This window comes from Gavia stellata, chromosome 20, assembly GCF_030936135.1.
Source record: "Gavia stellata isolate bGavSte3 chromosome 20, bGavSte3.hap2, whole genome shotgun sequence".
In the NCBI taxonomy this organism is placed as follows: domain Eukaryota; kingdom Metazoa; phylum Chordata; class Aves; order Gaviiformes; family Gaviidae; genus Gavia; species Gavia stellata.
In genome coordinates this window covers 1134459-1145912 of record NC_082613.1, presented here as the reverse complement: position 1 = coordinate 1145912, position 11454 = coordinate 1134459, and the positions used below count along the sequence as shown (strand labels likewise).

Sequence of the window (11454 nt, the reverse complement as noted above, 5' to 3'; positions counted from 1 at the left end):
TTTGCCCAGCAGAGCAATGGATGCGCGCAGCCGTAGCTGGTCATGGATTATGGGGATGCCAGTGTTAGGGGTTGCTGAATGGCTGTGACCCCAATTAACTGCCGAGACTGGAGGGGGCAAATACCTTAATCAAAACTCAGCAATCATGGGAATAGTCCCTTCTCGCTGTGGAAGGGGCAAAGGAAGGCTTCAGCTCCGACAGGACTAGCTGTGCTGAACTTGGGTTTCGGTTTTAGGCATATTAGAGAAACGGCGCTGCTGTGGCCGTGTCCTGCCATAGCGCTCTGCTCTGGGGGAAGGCACTGCTGAGGAAACGGCGCCTATTACCAGTGGGTGCGTTAAGAAGGAAAACTAGATCATACCTAGAAAAGTACCTGACCGCTGAAAATGGTTGTCAGCTTTTAAACCGTGTTCTGAAGAGGTTCCCGAGAGCGCAGGGTGCTCCTCGCCCTTTTGCATCCCCGTCAAAAGGCTCCTGTGGCTGGCGTCAGCAGGCGGTCGTACCTTAACCTTTAAGGTTTGGTTCTGGTTCAGGTCCTGGGGGCCTGAGCATCTCAGTTGTTTGGAAGGGGGAGTGGGCTGTACTTGTCTGAAATGCTTCCACGTCGGCTGGTAACTTTAGTGAAACTAAGTGACCAGAACTTTCTGTCTAACGAACATTATTCTCCTTGAGAGGAGATACTGGCATTGGTTGTCACTACCTCCCCAGCAAGGTGCCCTGTCCTTTTTTGGGTCTAATTCTTTGCTTGAATCCACATCTGTGTGGATTCACATAGGGAACTGGGTCTTTGACTTGCCTTATGAGTCTGTCTTTACTTAAAAACAAACAAACCAAAAACCCCATTCCCCTCCAAGAAGACACCCAGGGCAGATAATTCAAATGCTTTTAATAAACAGCTTCATTATAAAAAATGCTTTCAATTTGAACTTCATTTTGCAAGACAATGAAAGAGCTAATTTTAGTGATGAACTGTACATTTCCTAATGGCACTTAATATTTTTGCAGTTTAAAAACCTTGTTTACAGCCCCCAAAATACTCCATTAAAAGAGGTTATTCACTGTGTGTAAAAGTGCTAGAAAGTTTGTTTAGAAAAACACTCGAGCTTTAACAATGGGAAGCTTCTGGTTTCGGCAGCTGAAGCTGCTGGAAGAGAGGTCAGGCACTGGGCCTGGCGAGATCCAGCACAAGAAGAGAGAGCGTGAGCTGCGGCCCTGGTGAGACGCCCCATCTCCCCCTCAGTGCCCAGGGCTGAGAAAAAGCCCAAGCCCTTCTCCTTAGAACGGGATGTTTGCCGGCTCTGGACCAAATCCTGCGCTCCGGTCAGCCACTCCTGCAGCCTGCAACAGACGGCAGAGCGTGGGCCGGGCAACCCTGCGTGGGAGAGGGTTCTTGGCGAGGCTCTTGGCTGCAAAGGCCGCTCGGGAGCTCTTCCTCCAGCAGCGGTTTCAGGGCTTGACCCCTCCCGGGGGGAGTCTTTGTGGCTTCCACAGGTTCCCTCTGCCATCCCTCTCGCAACCACCGTTGTCAGACCCCCTCGAAGGCAGACAGCTCTACTGTTTTGTTCAATACTCGCGTTTAAGGAAAATACCGGTACAAATGTTACAAAACAACCTTTCTAAAAATAGTTTCTAGTTATTAGGGATTGCTAGAAGGGGAAAACCCACCACCACCAGTCAAGGCTGAGGCACTCAGTAGGGCAAGAAGTCCTAAACTCAAGACAGGCTTCTAGCAGAAGTTACAGAACCTGCCCGTTCCCAATGCCAGCTCCCCGCCCAGATGTGCAGGCTTGTGCACCGTTCTTGGTCGCATCCTGAAGCAGGGTGTGCTGGCGAGTTCCACGAGCAGAAGCTTATGTGTTACCTTCAAGTGCAAGACACCAAACTGCAGAGGAAAAGGGGCTGCCAGGGTTGGAAGGTGATGCGGTCACCTGGACGCTAAACCAGCCGGGACCCAGGCGCCGCGCGACAGATGCTGTAGCCGTTCCTGTCCTGCAGGCTTCCCTCGGAGCCGCCCCTTGCCCTCTTGGCATGTTCTGTGCTAGAGCTGGTTGGCCACTTGCATAGTAGTTTTAAAGAAACACAGGGTATGTGAAATAGATAGCGAGAATAGGTGAGGATAGCTGTTAAAATGAGGGACAGTTGTTTTTTAACAAGACACTTTCATCTTGAGGATTGTTCCCCCAACGGAAAATGAAGAGCTGGCCTATTTAATTGTAATTAAAAAAAATTGATTCCAAATTCCCTATTTATCTTCCACAATGCCTTTAACTTTGTCACTGTGCTCTCCCTGTACAGTGAAGCTACCTCCGTGAAATCTATGTTCTTTGTGCTTGCTGGTATTTAGGCACCAGTGGGAAGGACTGCTGCAGACCTTGCTTCAACTACAAGCACGCAGTGAGGAAGATGCCTCAGTCTCTTCCTGCAAGCCTACCTGTGCACACAAAAAATAAAACCTACTTTTGATAGGGAAGCAAAGCTAATCCTGTGGTGTAGATTTGTGAGAAGCAGAATATGATCTGTTTTCTGGGTATCATTTTCTGATCACCAGCTCAATTTTTGCTCGACCTGTTTCTGTGGCAGCCTGGAGCATTTAGTGGCAAGTGGTCTGCATAATCATGCGGGGATGGCTCCAGGTGCAGATCCCACAGGAGCCTGCTGAGGAGGTGCTCTGGGAGAAAACTCCTTACCAGGAGCCACAGAATGCCCGAAATACGTGGAGGGATTCCTAAAGGATCCCAGTTATTCACCAGGATGAAGTGAGTACATCCCGGGGTGGGGAGAACAGCACGGAGGTGAGCCCAACGCGAGCATGCGTTGATTGTGCGGCAGGGACAGCAGAACCTGAGAGGAGTCTGCTGACGCCGGAGACGTGGTGGTGGCAGGGGGGACAGGTGAGGAACGGGGAATAGGGGTGCTGTAAGGAAGCCGTGTCGGTGGTAACGGCATCTTTCCCCCGGCAGCTTTCAGCTGCTTTGCAAGGGAGGCTCGGTATTGCCGGTTGGGCACAGAAAGGGTGAGAGGTGCCGGGGCTGTTGATGGGAGTGAAAACACTGTCCGGGTTTCCCGAGTCCTGGCCCAGCAGACCAGGCTAAACCAAATGGCCTTCTCCTACCAGGCAGGTGTCAGGGAGGATTGTATTCAGGGCTTCAGATGGCGATTCCCATCTCTGAGAATTGGGAAAAATACAAGAAATAAGTTATGAAAAAGAAGCAAGTTTTGGATAAAGATGGAAACCCGTAAAGTTTTAATGAAGTGGTTCTGTTCGAGCTGTTCATCCGCTTCACTCTTCGGTGGCAGAGTATCTACAGGGCTTGGGCAGGCAATTAACTAAAAATAGGCACCCGAGGGAGAACTCAGTGAGCCTGAGCAACCAGGATTAGAGAGGATAAGCAAGAAGGTAGGGTGATGGGGAGAGCATCTTTGAAGATTTCTTTGTAAAATTTTTAATTGCAGGCAGTAGAAAATGCCTCTGTGGGGTAATTCTTCCCAGATAGCAAAGGTGATGCAATGGTAGAGAAAGGAAATAGGGATTTTTTTTTCAGTGAACTGCAGGAAATCTTCCAAGCAGCTGCTATTCACCTGTCAGCAAGGAAGGAATTAAAGAACAAAGAGCTGAGCTCCCAACAAAAGTACTGAAATCATCAATCTACTGGAGGGAAAAAAGGGATTCCCATTGAAGTGACAACATTTTTCAACACTGAGGCTAAAGAGCAGGCACTATTGTGAGACAGCTCAACAGGGTCTGTCAAAATGCTGTACGTGGATACTCTGTCAAGTGAAATTCAGTGGCACAAATGCAAGTTAACATGTTGTTCCTTCACACAAATGGACTTTGAGGGAGCTGTAAGCCCATGGGGAAAAAGATCTTCAGACTTTCACACAGCTCTAGAAATCTGAGCCTGGGAAGGACTGGCTAGGTGAGTTAACCCTCTGCTGCCACAGAAATGGCTTGTCTTGTGTATTTTCTAACGAGCGAGCTGGAATCATTCTTATTTCTAGTGGGACGTTATGTCCTTGCCCTTTTGAGAATCTAAGGTCTGATTTATAATGGCTGGCATGTTCATGTGCTGTCCCTTCACAGACTCGAGCTCTATGATTTTAATCTTAGTTGTCTGCACTGTTCCTATTGGTCTTGAATGCCCCCCGAGTCAGCCACACTTCAAAATATTTCTGTACTTAACTAAACCATCCTGACAGATTATTTGCTGTAGTTGCTCCTCTTGGACTCAATCTGATGCCACCTTTCTGATACAGATGTGCCTGCAATAAAGGTATCGTAACAGGGTGGTTCACAGGGCTCTGCCACTGAAAAAGTCCTTCATTTAGCACTTAAAATGTTCTACATCTTTAGTGGCTGCCTTGTACTCTGTTCACGGGGTAAGAGTGTGAGACTTCTACTGGCATAGCGTTTATTACAGGCGAGTTTCATCAGTTGACAGGTTCATCCTCTGAGTTGTCTTGCTTTTGTACAGCTGGTGCTTGCTGTCTCCGATCGCAGCACTTCTCTGCTGCCCTGTCTCGGTGTAATGTCCAGCCTAGCTTGCTGTCTCCTGTATCCGCTGAGCCTCCTTGAAAATACTGCTTTAAAAACTCCTCTCTTCCATCAAAAGCATTTTGTGCCTCCCAAAACGGCTTAATTTGTATTTGTCCTGGCTGACTCGCAGTGGTCTCCTGCACCTGGAGCCCCTACCTCGTGGTCCTTGGTGATCGGCCAAAGAATGCCTGTATATAACTGTAATGCTTGGTCCTGTGTTCACGGACACTGATGCAATGGGTCTCTGTTTCATATTCACCGTCCCTCCCCACAGTCTCCCATTCCCTACGTTAATAATGATCTTAGGAGAGAAAGTAGCATGTTGACTTAAACATCCCTAGACCTTGATTTAAAAAAAACCCCAAAACCAAAAACCTTTCTGGGATGAAATTTTTTTTAACATCACCTAACTAGCATAACGGCTGCCACTCTCCCATGCACTGATGTCCTGCACGTACACAGCAAAGAGTTTTCCAGGCCGCGCGGCAGCTAACATCCTCACAGTGTGGCTGTTTACCATTGTATTTTACCTACAGTCGCATTAGCAGGAGCTTGTCTACGCTGACTTCTACCGATTTGCATAATGGCTCAGTACATACTTCCCAATGAACTTAGATTCCCAAGCGGTGTAGCTTAGATGCCCAAAGTTTTTTCTGATGAACAGGTAAAAGTTGTTTGCTAACTAGTTTCAGGAAATAATTTGTTTGCAAATTGTGTACTTCGTGTTTCAAATGGAAGTAGCCTCATTACTTTTAGACTAGCTGACAAAATACTTGCAGATTATAAGCTCTGTTGTGGAATGGGAACTTCGACTCCATTTTCCAGTGCGAATACCCAGTGTTAGCTCCAGCGTACTGTCTCTGAACACGCTCCCTTTGCTGGCTTAGACTTCCGTTTGGTGACAAATATTATTGCAATTCTGCTTGTTAGAATAGCTGTGGAAAGCAAATGACACGTGCAAATAATAGCAAAATGAATTCCATTTATTCTTTGACAGACTACTGGTAGGAAAAAGATGCCTGGCTCTAAGTTTAGCTACCACTGCTAAAGGAATTCCAGTGATGACGTCTGTTCAGAGTACAATGCAGGCAAAAAGCAAGAAAGCTGAACGTTCTGAAATGGAAGAAGGTGTATGATGGCATTGCATAAATCTGATAATCCTCACTTGCAGTAAGTGATCAGTTCTGACTATTTATTTCTTAAAAAAAAAATCCTCTCAAGTGAAGACAGGGATAAGGCTTGCATATAAGTGATAACAGTGTGAAACTCTCTCATTTGCAAAGAGAAAAGCAATAGAAGGCAGGCCTGAGGTATTCAATGAGGTAAACAGAAGACTAGCTGAAATGCCCTATTTACCTTTTCTATGTTAGAGAACAAGAAGGCACTCGTTGAACTTCGAAAGGCAACATTTTACAGTGGAGAAAAGGAAGTACTGCATTTAACTCGGGGAGATCATTGCCACAGGACATTGCTGAGGTAAATAAATCTTATATTACATTTTGATACAAAAGTATTATTTGCAGCATTGCTGGCTAGCCTAAAACAACTGATCTATGTTTTGGAGAATCAATGGATCACTAAACAGTCATTCTGGGAAGAATTACTAAGCTAGATTAAAAATAAAATTCTTGAGTAAAACGGAAGGGGGACAAGCCTATGAACAAATGAGGCACGGCTAACGTCACGCTGTGGGATCGATGGCTCAGCAGAAAGTAATATGCATTGACCAAAATGGATGTGCGCCGGGAAGATGAGGGAGGAGAGCATCTGGCTTCACTGAAGGAGCTGAGAAAACAGAGTAGAGGTAGATTCTGCATTTTCTAGATTTACGGAGAACAATATTGACAGATTGCCTGGTTTATATTGGCCTACAATGGTTCCTCCATGCTGAGGTATGAAGATCTGTGTGTCTGTGTTCCTAAACATGCACCAACGTATAGTGAGATTGGCCTCCGTACATTGCCATCTGCAGTACAAGTGCCCAGGAAAATGAGAGCAGGAGACGATACAGATGCTAAATGACATCAGCAGCTGGCTGCCGCTTCACAGTGTAACCCTTCTGCCCTCAGCAGGTAGACAGTCCATGAAGAATTTAAGAGGTGAGGCAGGGAGCAGAGGAAGCAGGACTTTAACTTCAGGAGGCAAGGCTCGAGAAGGAGAGAACAAAAAGGCCAGTAGAACCAAACCCTAAGTGAAAGGGTGACTGCAGGCCCAAACCCTCAGCGTTTGCTAGAACTATTAGTGTTGGGGAAAATGCTTCAAATACACGGATAGAGTGTACCTCAAGCTGGGACCAATTTTTCCTCCTGATTCCTGGATTTTATCACCCCAGGAGTGAGGAAAAATACATCTCTTGAGACTGCTTCACGGATAAGCCAAAAGGGTACTGACCTCACTGAACTGTTATGGTAAAAAAACCCCTAAAACTAAAAACTCATACTCTGTTCCTCATCTCAAGAGAACCTACGGAGCAGGGGCCTGCAGCCTGATCTCATCCATGCCTGGTGCAACAGTACTCAATGCTGCCGGTGCCGAGCTCCTAACCTAGCTTTTTCACATGCTTTGGTTTCCAGAACAGATGCACGATCTGTTTGCCCGTGGGAGATATTTAAAAAGGTTCTATCCATACACCACAAAAACAAGCTAAGCTGTGAGAGCTGCTCCATCCCCTTGAGACGTGGATAGCCAGAGAGAAAACGTGGGAAGCTGCTGCCTGCAGTGGCAGAGGCTGAAGTGGTCCAAAAAGCAGTGTATTTCCCCATGGGGGAAGAACATGGTAAGTGAAGAGAAATCAGTGCAACCTGACTTCGTTGTGTAAACAGTGTTCTAGCTGCACCAGATATAAAACCAGTGTGTTCTGGTGCCTCCTATTTTTGTAATGGCGGAAACAGATTTGTGTTGTGTAAACAATGTTCACTGTAATGAGTTTAACCTAACGGCTCTGCAAAGAAGAATGAGGTGATGTCTCTGAATTCACTATGTAAACGGTCTTGTTGCTTAACACTGATGTGGAGTAAGCTGTATTCGGTGGAGTAAGCTGTATTAGGTGATGGGATGGATGAGAGGTAGTGGGGAAGGACAGCCTCTTCCCCATTGGCTTCATACAAGGCGGGTATCCTGACTTCTCCTCCTTCTCCACGTGGAGGTGTCGGCTGTTTTGCCAGAATTGCAGTGTGATAACATGAAATGGAAGCTGGACTCTTCAAAAGTTTAGCCCAAGATGAAAGAGTCTCAACTCCTTCTTAGGGACAGTCCCTTCCCAAAGAGGAACATAGCTCCAGGATCTCAGGGAAGGTCAGTGCTAAGCGCGGCTCCTGATTCACAGATTAAAAATTAGATAAAATATATCCAGTCTATTAGCTGAAATCTTTTCGCTGTACAGGACTGGGACTTGCACGGGGCTATCTACTGTTCCAGTCTACAAGTGCTCCCTCCAGAGATCAGAAACCTCCTGTCTGAAACAGCTTTGCAAAGCTTTCACACCCCAAAGGGAAGTAAGAGTTGTGCGTTTTTAAGGCTCTCCGCAAAAGGGTGACTGAAAGATCTGTTCTCCAGTGCTATTTTCAGCTTACTGAAATGCCTGGTGGAAACGTGGCAGCGTGGTTGTGCTCAAGCTGGAGGTGAAGACAGGGGGCAATGAATGAAGGGGCCCAAAGTTCAGCGAGGCCCCAGCTCCAGGAGATTCTTGAGGTTGATGTTGCAAAGTGGTAAGCAGTGGCTGTGTGTCCCCCTGTGAGTAGCCCATGACCAATCCCCCTGATGACACAGGTGGATTGCAAGGAGGAAGATTTAGGGGGAGGAAGCCAAGAAGATGAGAAAAGTCCATGTTAGCAGCACAGAGAGCCTCTGAAAGGTTAGCAGGGCTCTTGGAAAGCAAAGCCTCATCCAGGGGGGGTGGCTGAGGCGAAGAGGACTGAGGCTCACCAGATGAGAGAGACAGGCTGCCAGGGAAGTCTGACAAAAAGCTGTCCACCTCTACTTTGGGTAGTTTCTCAGGCAAATATGAGGTAGATCCAAGCTGATACTTTGGAGGAGGTTGCGGTGGGGAGGAGATGGGAGAAGAAGACTCCAGAGGATAGCTCATTCCCATTGGAAGAGAATTAGGAACCAAAGAATGGGGCATCCCTGAGCTTGGCATGGTTTGGAGATGCGTGCTGTACATGCCCACAGGCAACATGCCAGGGAAGCTCTTACCACCTATCATGTCTCTGGATGCCATACACAGGACGGGACTCAGCTCTTCTTTCACTGCGACAGATGAGCTGCAGCTGAGGAGACCCAGCATGTCAACTGGCTCTGTCTTAATCTTCAGCAGTTCCTGGGAGTGGCTTTTCTTCATGTGCCTGGTCAGATGATCTTTCCGCCCAAACCTCTGAGCACAGTACTGGCACAAGAAGTCCTTCCGCCCCGTGTGCACTACCAAGTGTCTCCGCACATCTTTCCGGGTGTAGAAGCGCCTGTCACAGTGGTCACATGGATGCTTCTTTTCCTTCGCTCCACCAGAAGCCCGCCTAGAATGAGCTTTGAGGTGCTCCAGCAGGACTTGGGTACTTTCAAATGTCTGGAGGCACACCTTGCAGCTGAGATCACCGCTGGCAGCTGCGTGCATGGCCAGATGTCGCCTGAAGCCGAGTTTCGTGTTGTAGTTCTTGCCACACTCAGGGCAGTGGAGGGCCTCCTTGTTGGGATCGTGGGTCTGGAGGTGGTTGCGAAGGTGATCTTTCCGGTGAAACATCTTCTCGCAGTACATACACTGATGAGGCTTCTGAGCAGAGTGAGTGGCCATATGCCTTTTGGGAGAAAAGCAGGAAAGTTTAGACTAGCGTCCAACCCCTAAGAGAACACACGCTACTTTTTCCAAATTTTCCTTGTGTTCTACACTTTACACCACAAAAACCCCAGATGGCATTTTACCACCACTAAACGATGTGCACAGAAGCACAACATATCAAGCAACAGTTACAGAATCTGTCTCAGCAGTGCCCGTCCTCCCTAGAACTTATCACCGCTGCACAGGTATACTTCAGTCATCTACTCAGCTCCCATTCTCTCTGCTGAGGCTATCAAAGGGGGAAATGACAAAGAAAACCTTGGTAGTTTGTGACAAGAAATGCTTGTCTGCTGGTGAGACAGCTTCATTTCATCAGGAGGCATCAGACTGTGGCAATGTCTGTTGACAGCCACTGTGGACTGATTTCACCTTGATATCTTACTCTCCCTGACACTGTGGTTCATCTAGTTTCAAGTTCCTAGTGATCATATCATTTAATTATTCTCTGCTGTATTTCAGTGCATAAATAGGAACTCTACTTCTTCATGCTAGAACAACAGCTGCCATAGAAATGTTCCTGTGATTAAAGTTAGAGGTAGGGCTTACAAAATGTGACTGCTATTCTTGCTTTTCATTTTGTTTTTTAATCTGTGAACTTCACTTTCTGCTTCAATTTCCTCCTTAGTAAAACAGAAAACAGCTTGAGCTCAGGATAAAGCATTATCTGAGGTTCTCTGGAAGGTGCTTAAAGAGATGCCAAGTATGGTAACGTCTGGGACTCAACTGCTTTGCAAGGTAACAAGGGCATTTCCCCTCCTCCACCTTCTCAGAAAATCAAGCAAAAAAACATGATGGAGGGGTTTTCCCCTCTCTTCTGGTAGGGGAGCACTGGTCGGCAGAGGCGCTCAGCAGTTACCTACCTATATAGCTTGTACTTAGAAGCAAAGGCTTTGCCACAGTGCAGCTGAGGGCAGTTGTACGGTCTCTGCTCAGTATGAGAAAGTGTGTGAGTTCTCAGCTTGTCCACATTAGTGAAGGAGGTGTCCGATATTTCACATTGGCATTTTCCCTGACTTTCGGTCTCTTCACCTCTTGGTCTGGGGACTAATTTCCAGCCTGTCTCTTCCTCCTCCTGCTTTGCATCTTGAATCCAGTTGGGAACACTGGGAAAAAATGCCGTCATGGCAGGTCTAGTAGAACATGGCCATGTCAAGCAGAACTTGAGCCTGCAGGTGTCTTGCCGTGATGGTATCCCGGTGCAGTTTTCTGTTGGAATCCACTGTGACCAAACTGCTTTAATAGCAAAACATCTTCATCTGAAATCACAGAAGGGTTGGTGTTAAGACACTGCATCTCTCACCCGTGCACACAAACACGTTTATAACGCTTGTTGAATGCTCACACATGTGAAGATGCGTGTTCACAGACATGGGAAACTCCCCTCTCTGGAATGTGTTTCATTCTCTTCTCCCTTAACCCCTGCTCCCTGAATAAAATTATGTTAAACTTTTTCTGAATTACATTTTTGCAACTATTAAGAGCCAGTGTTACCTGTTAGATGCATTTTCTCCTGAAATATTGTAGATAGGTGTCTCTTTATAGCTCTAAATACCTCACCTTTCCCTGTGTGTTTTGTAGTTCACTTCTCATCCCCTTTTTTCATGTTCTTCATAGCCTGTTCTCACTTGCTCTTGATCTTTGCTTACATGGAATTCCCTCCTAGACCTTCTCAGAGAAACTAAAGTTCTCTTGTATTTTTTTTTTCATCCACTCTGCTACCAACCTGGTGTACTAGTAAGACCATCTCCTAGCAAACCAATCTGAATTACCGCACGTGGGTCAACAGGGCTGGGGAAGAAAACTTGCTGTTATCAGCAACATCACACCTTTTTCAGGAAAGCAACAGATGCTGTTTCTCTTCAGAGTCTGATTAGTCATTGTATTTTCACTCTTCTACTGTGGGGCAGATTCTGCCTCTCTGGATTAGCAAGTTTTCTACAGTAATGAGCAATTTTTCTTTTTTTTTTTCTTTTACACTCTCATCCATTGATAATGGAAGCTCAAACTGCTTCCTGTTTGACAAAATATACCTCCTGTATGCTCTGCTGGCTTTCACGTTGATGAAAATCTACATTAATCTCTCTTAGC

General features: G+C 46.6%; 1 protein-coding gene across 1 annotated transcript; it reads right to left on the bottom strand.

The window, feature by feature from the left end:
• Nucleotides 1-7946: 7946 nt before the first annotated feature.
• PLAGL2 (PLAG1 like zinc finger 2) lies at nt 7947-10489 on the bottom strand. The gene is made up of 2 exons (XM_009821128.2): nt 10227-10489; nt 7947-9325 (listed from the first exon to the last, which is right to left on the bottom strand). Exons 1-2 carry the CDS (start codon nt 10487-10489, stop codon nt 8104-8106), a joined length of 1485 nt encoding a protein of 494 aa, XP_009819430.1. The 3' UTR covers nt 7947-8103.
• Nucleotides 10490-11454: the final 965 nt, after the last annotated feature.

What these genes read in the sequence shown, in the direction of transcription:
- PLAGL2 (XM_009821128.2), bottom strand. Translation starts at nt 10,489, where the DNA reads ATGACGGCATTTTTTCCCAGTGTTCCCAACTGGATTCAAGATGCAAAG. An exon ending in TCTAAGTACAAGCTATATAG is followed by an intron (nt 9,326 to 10,226) that starts GTAGGTAACTGC and finishes TTCTCCCAAAAG; the next exon opens with GCATATGGCCACTCACTCTG.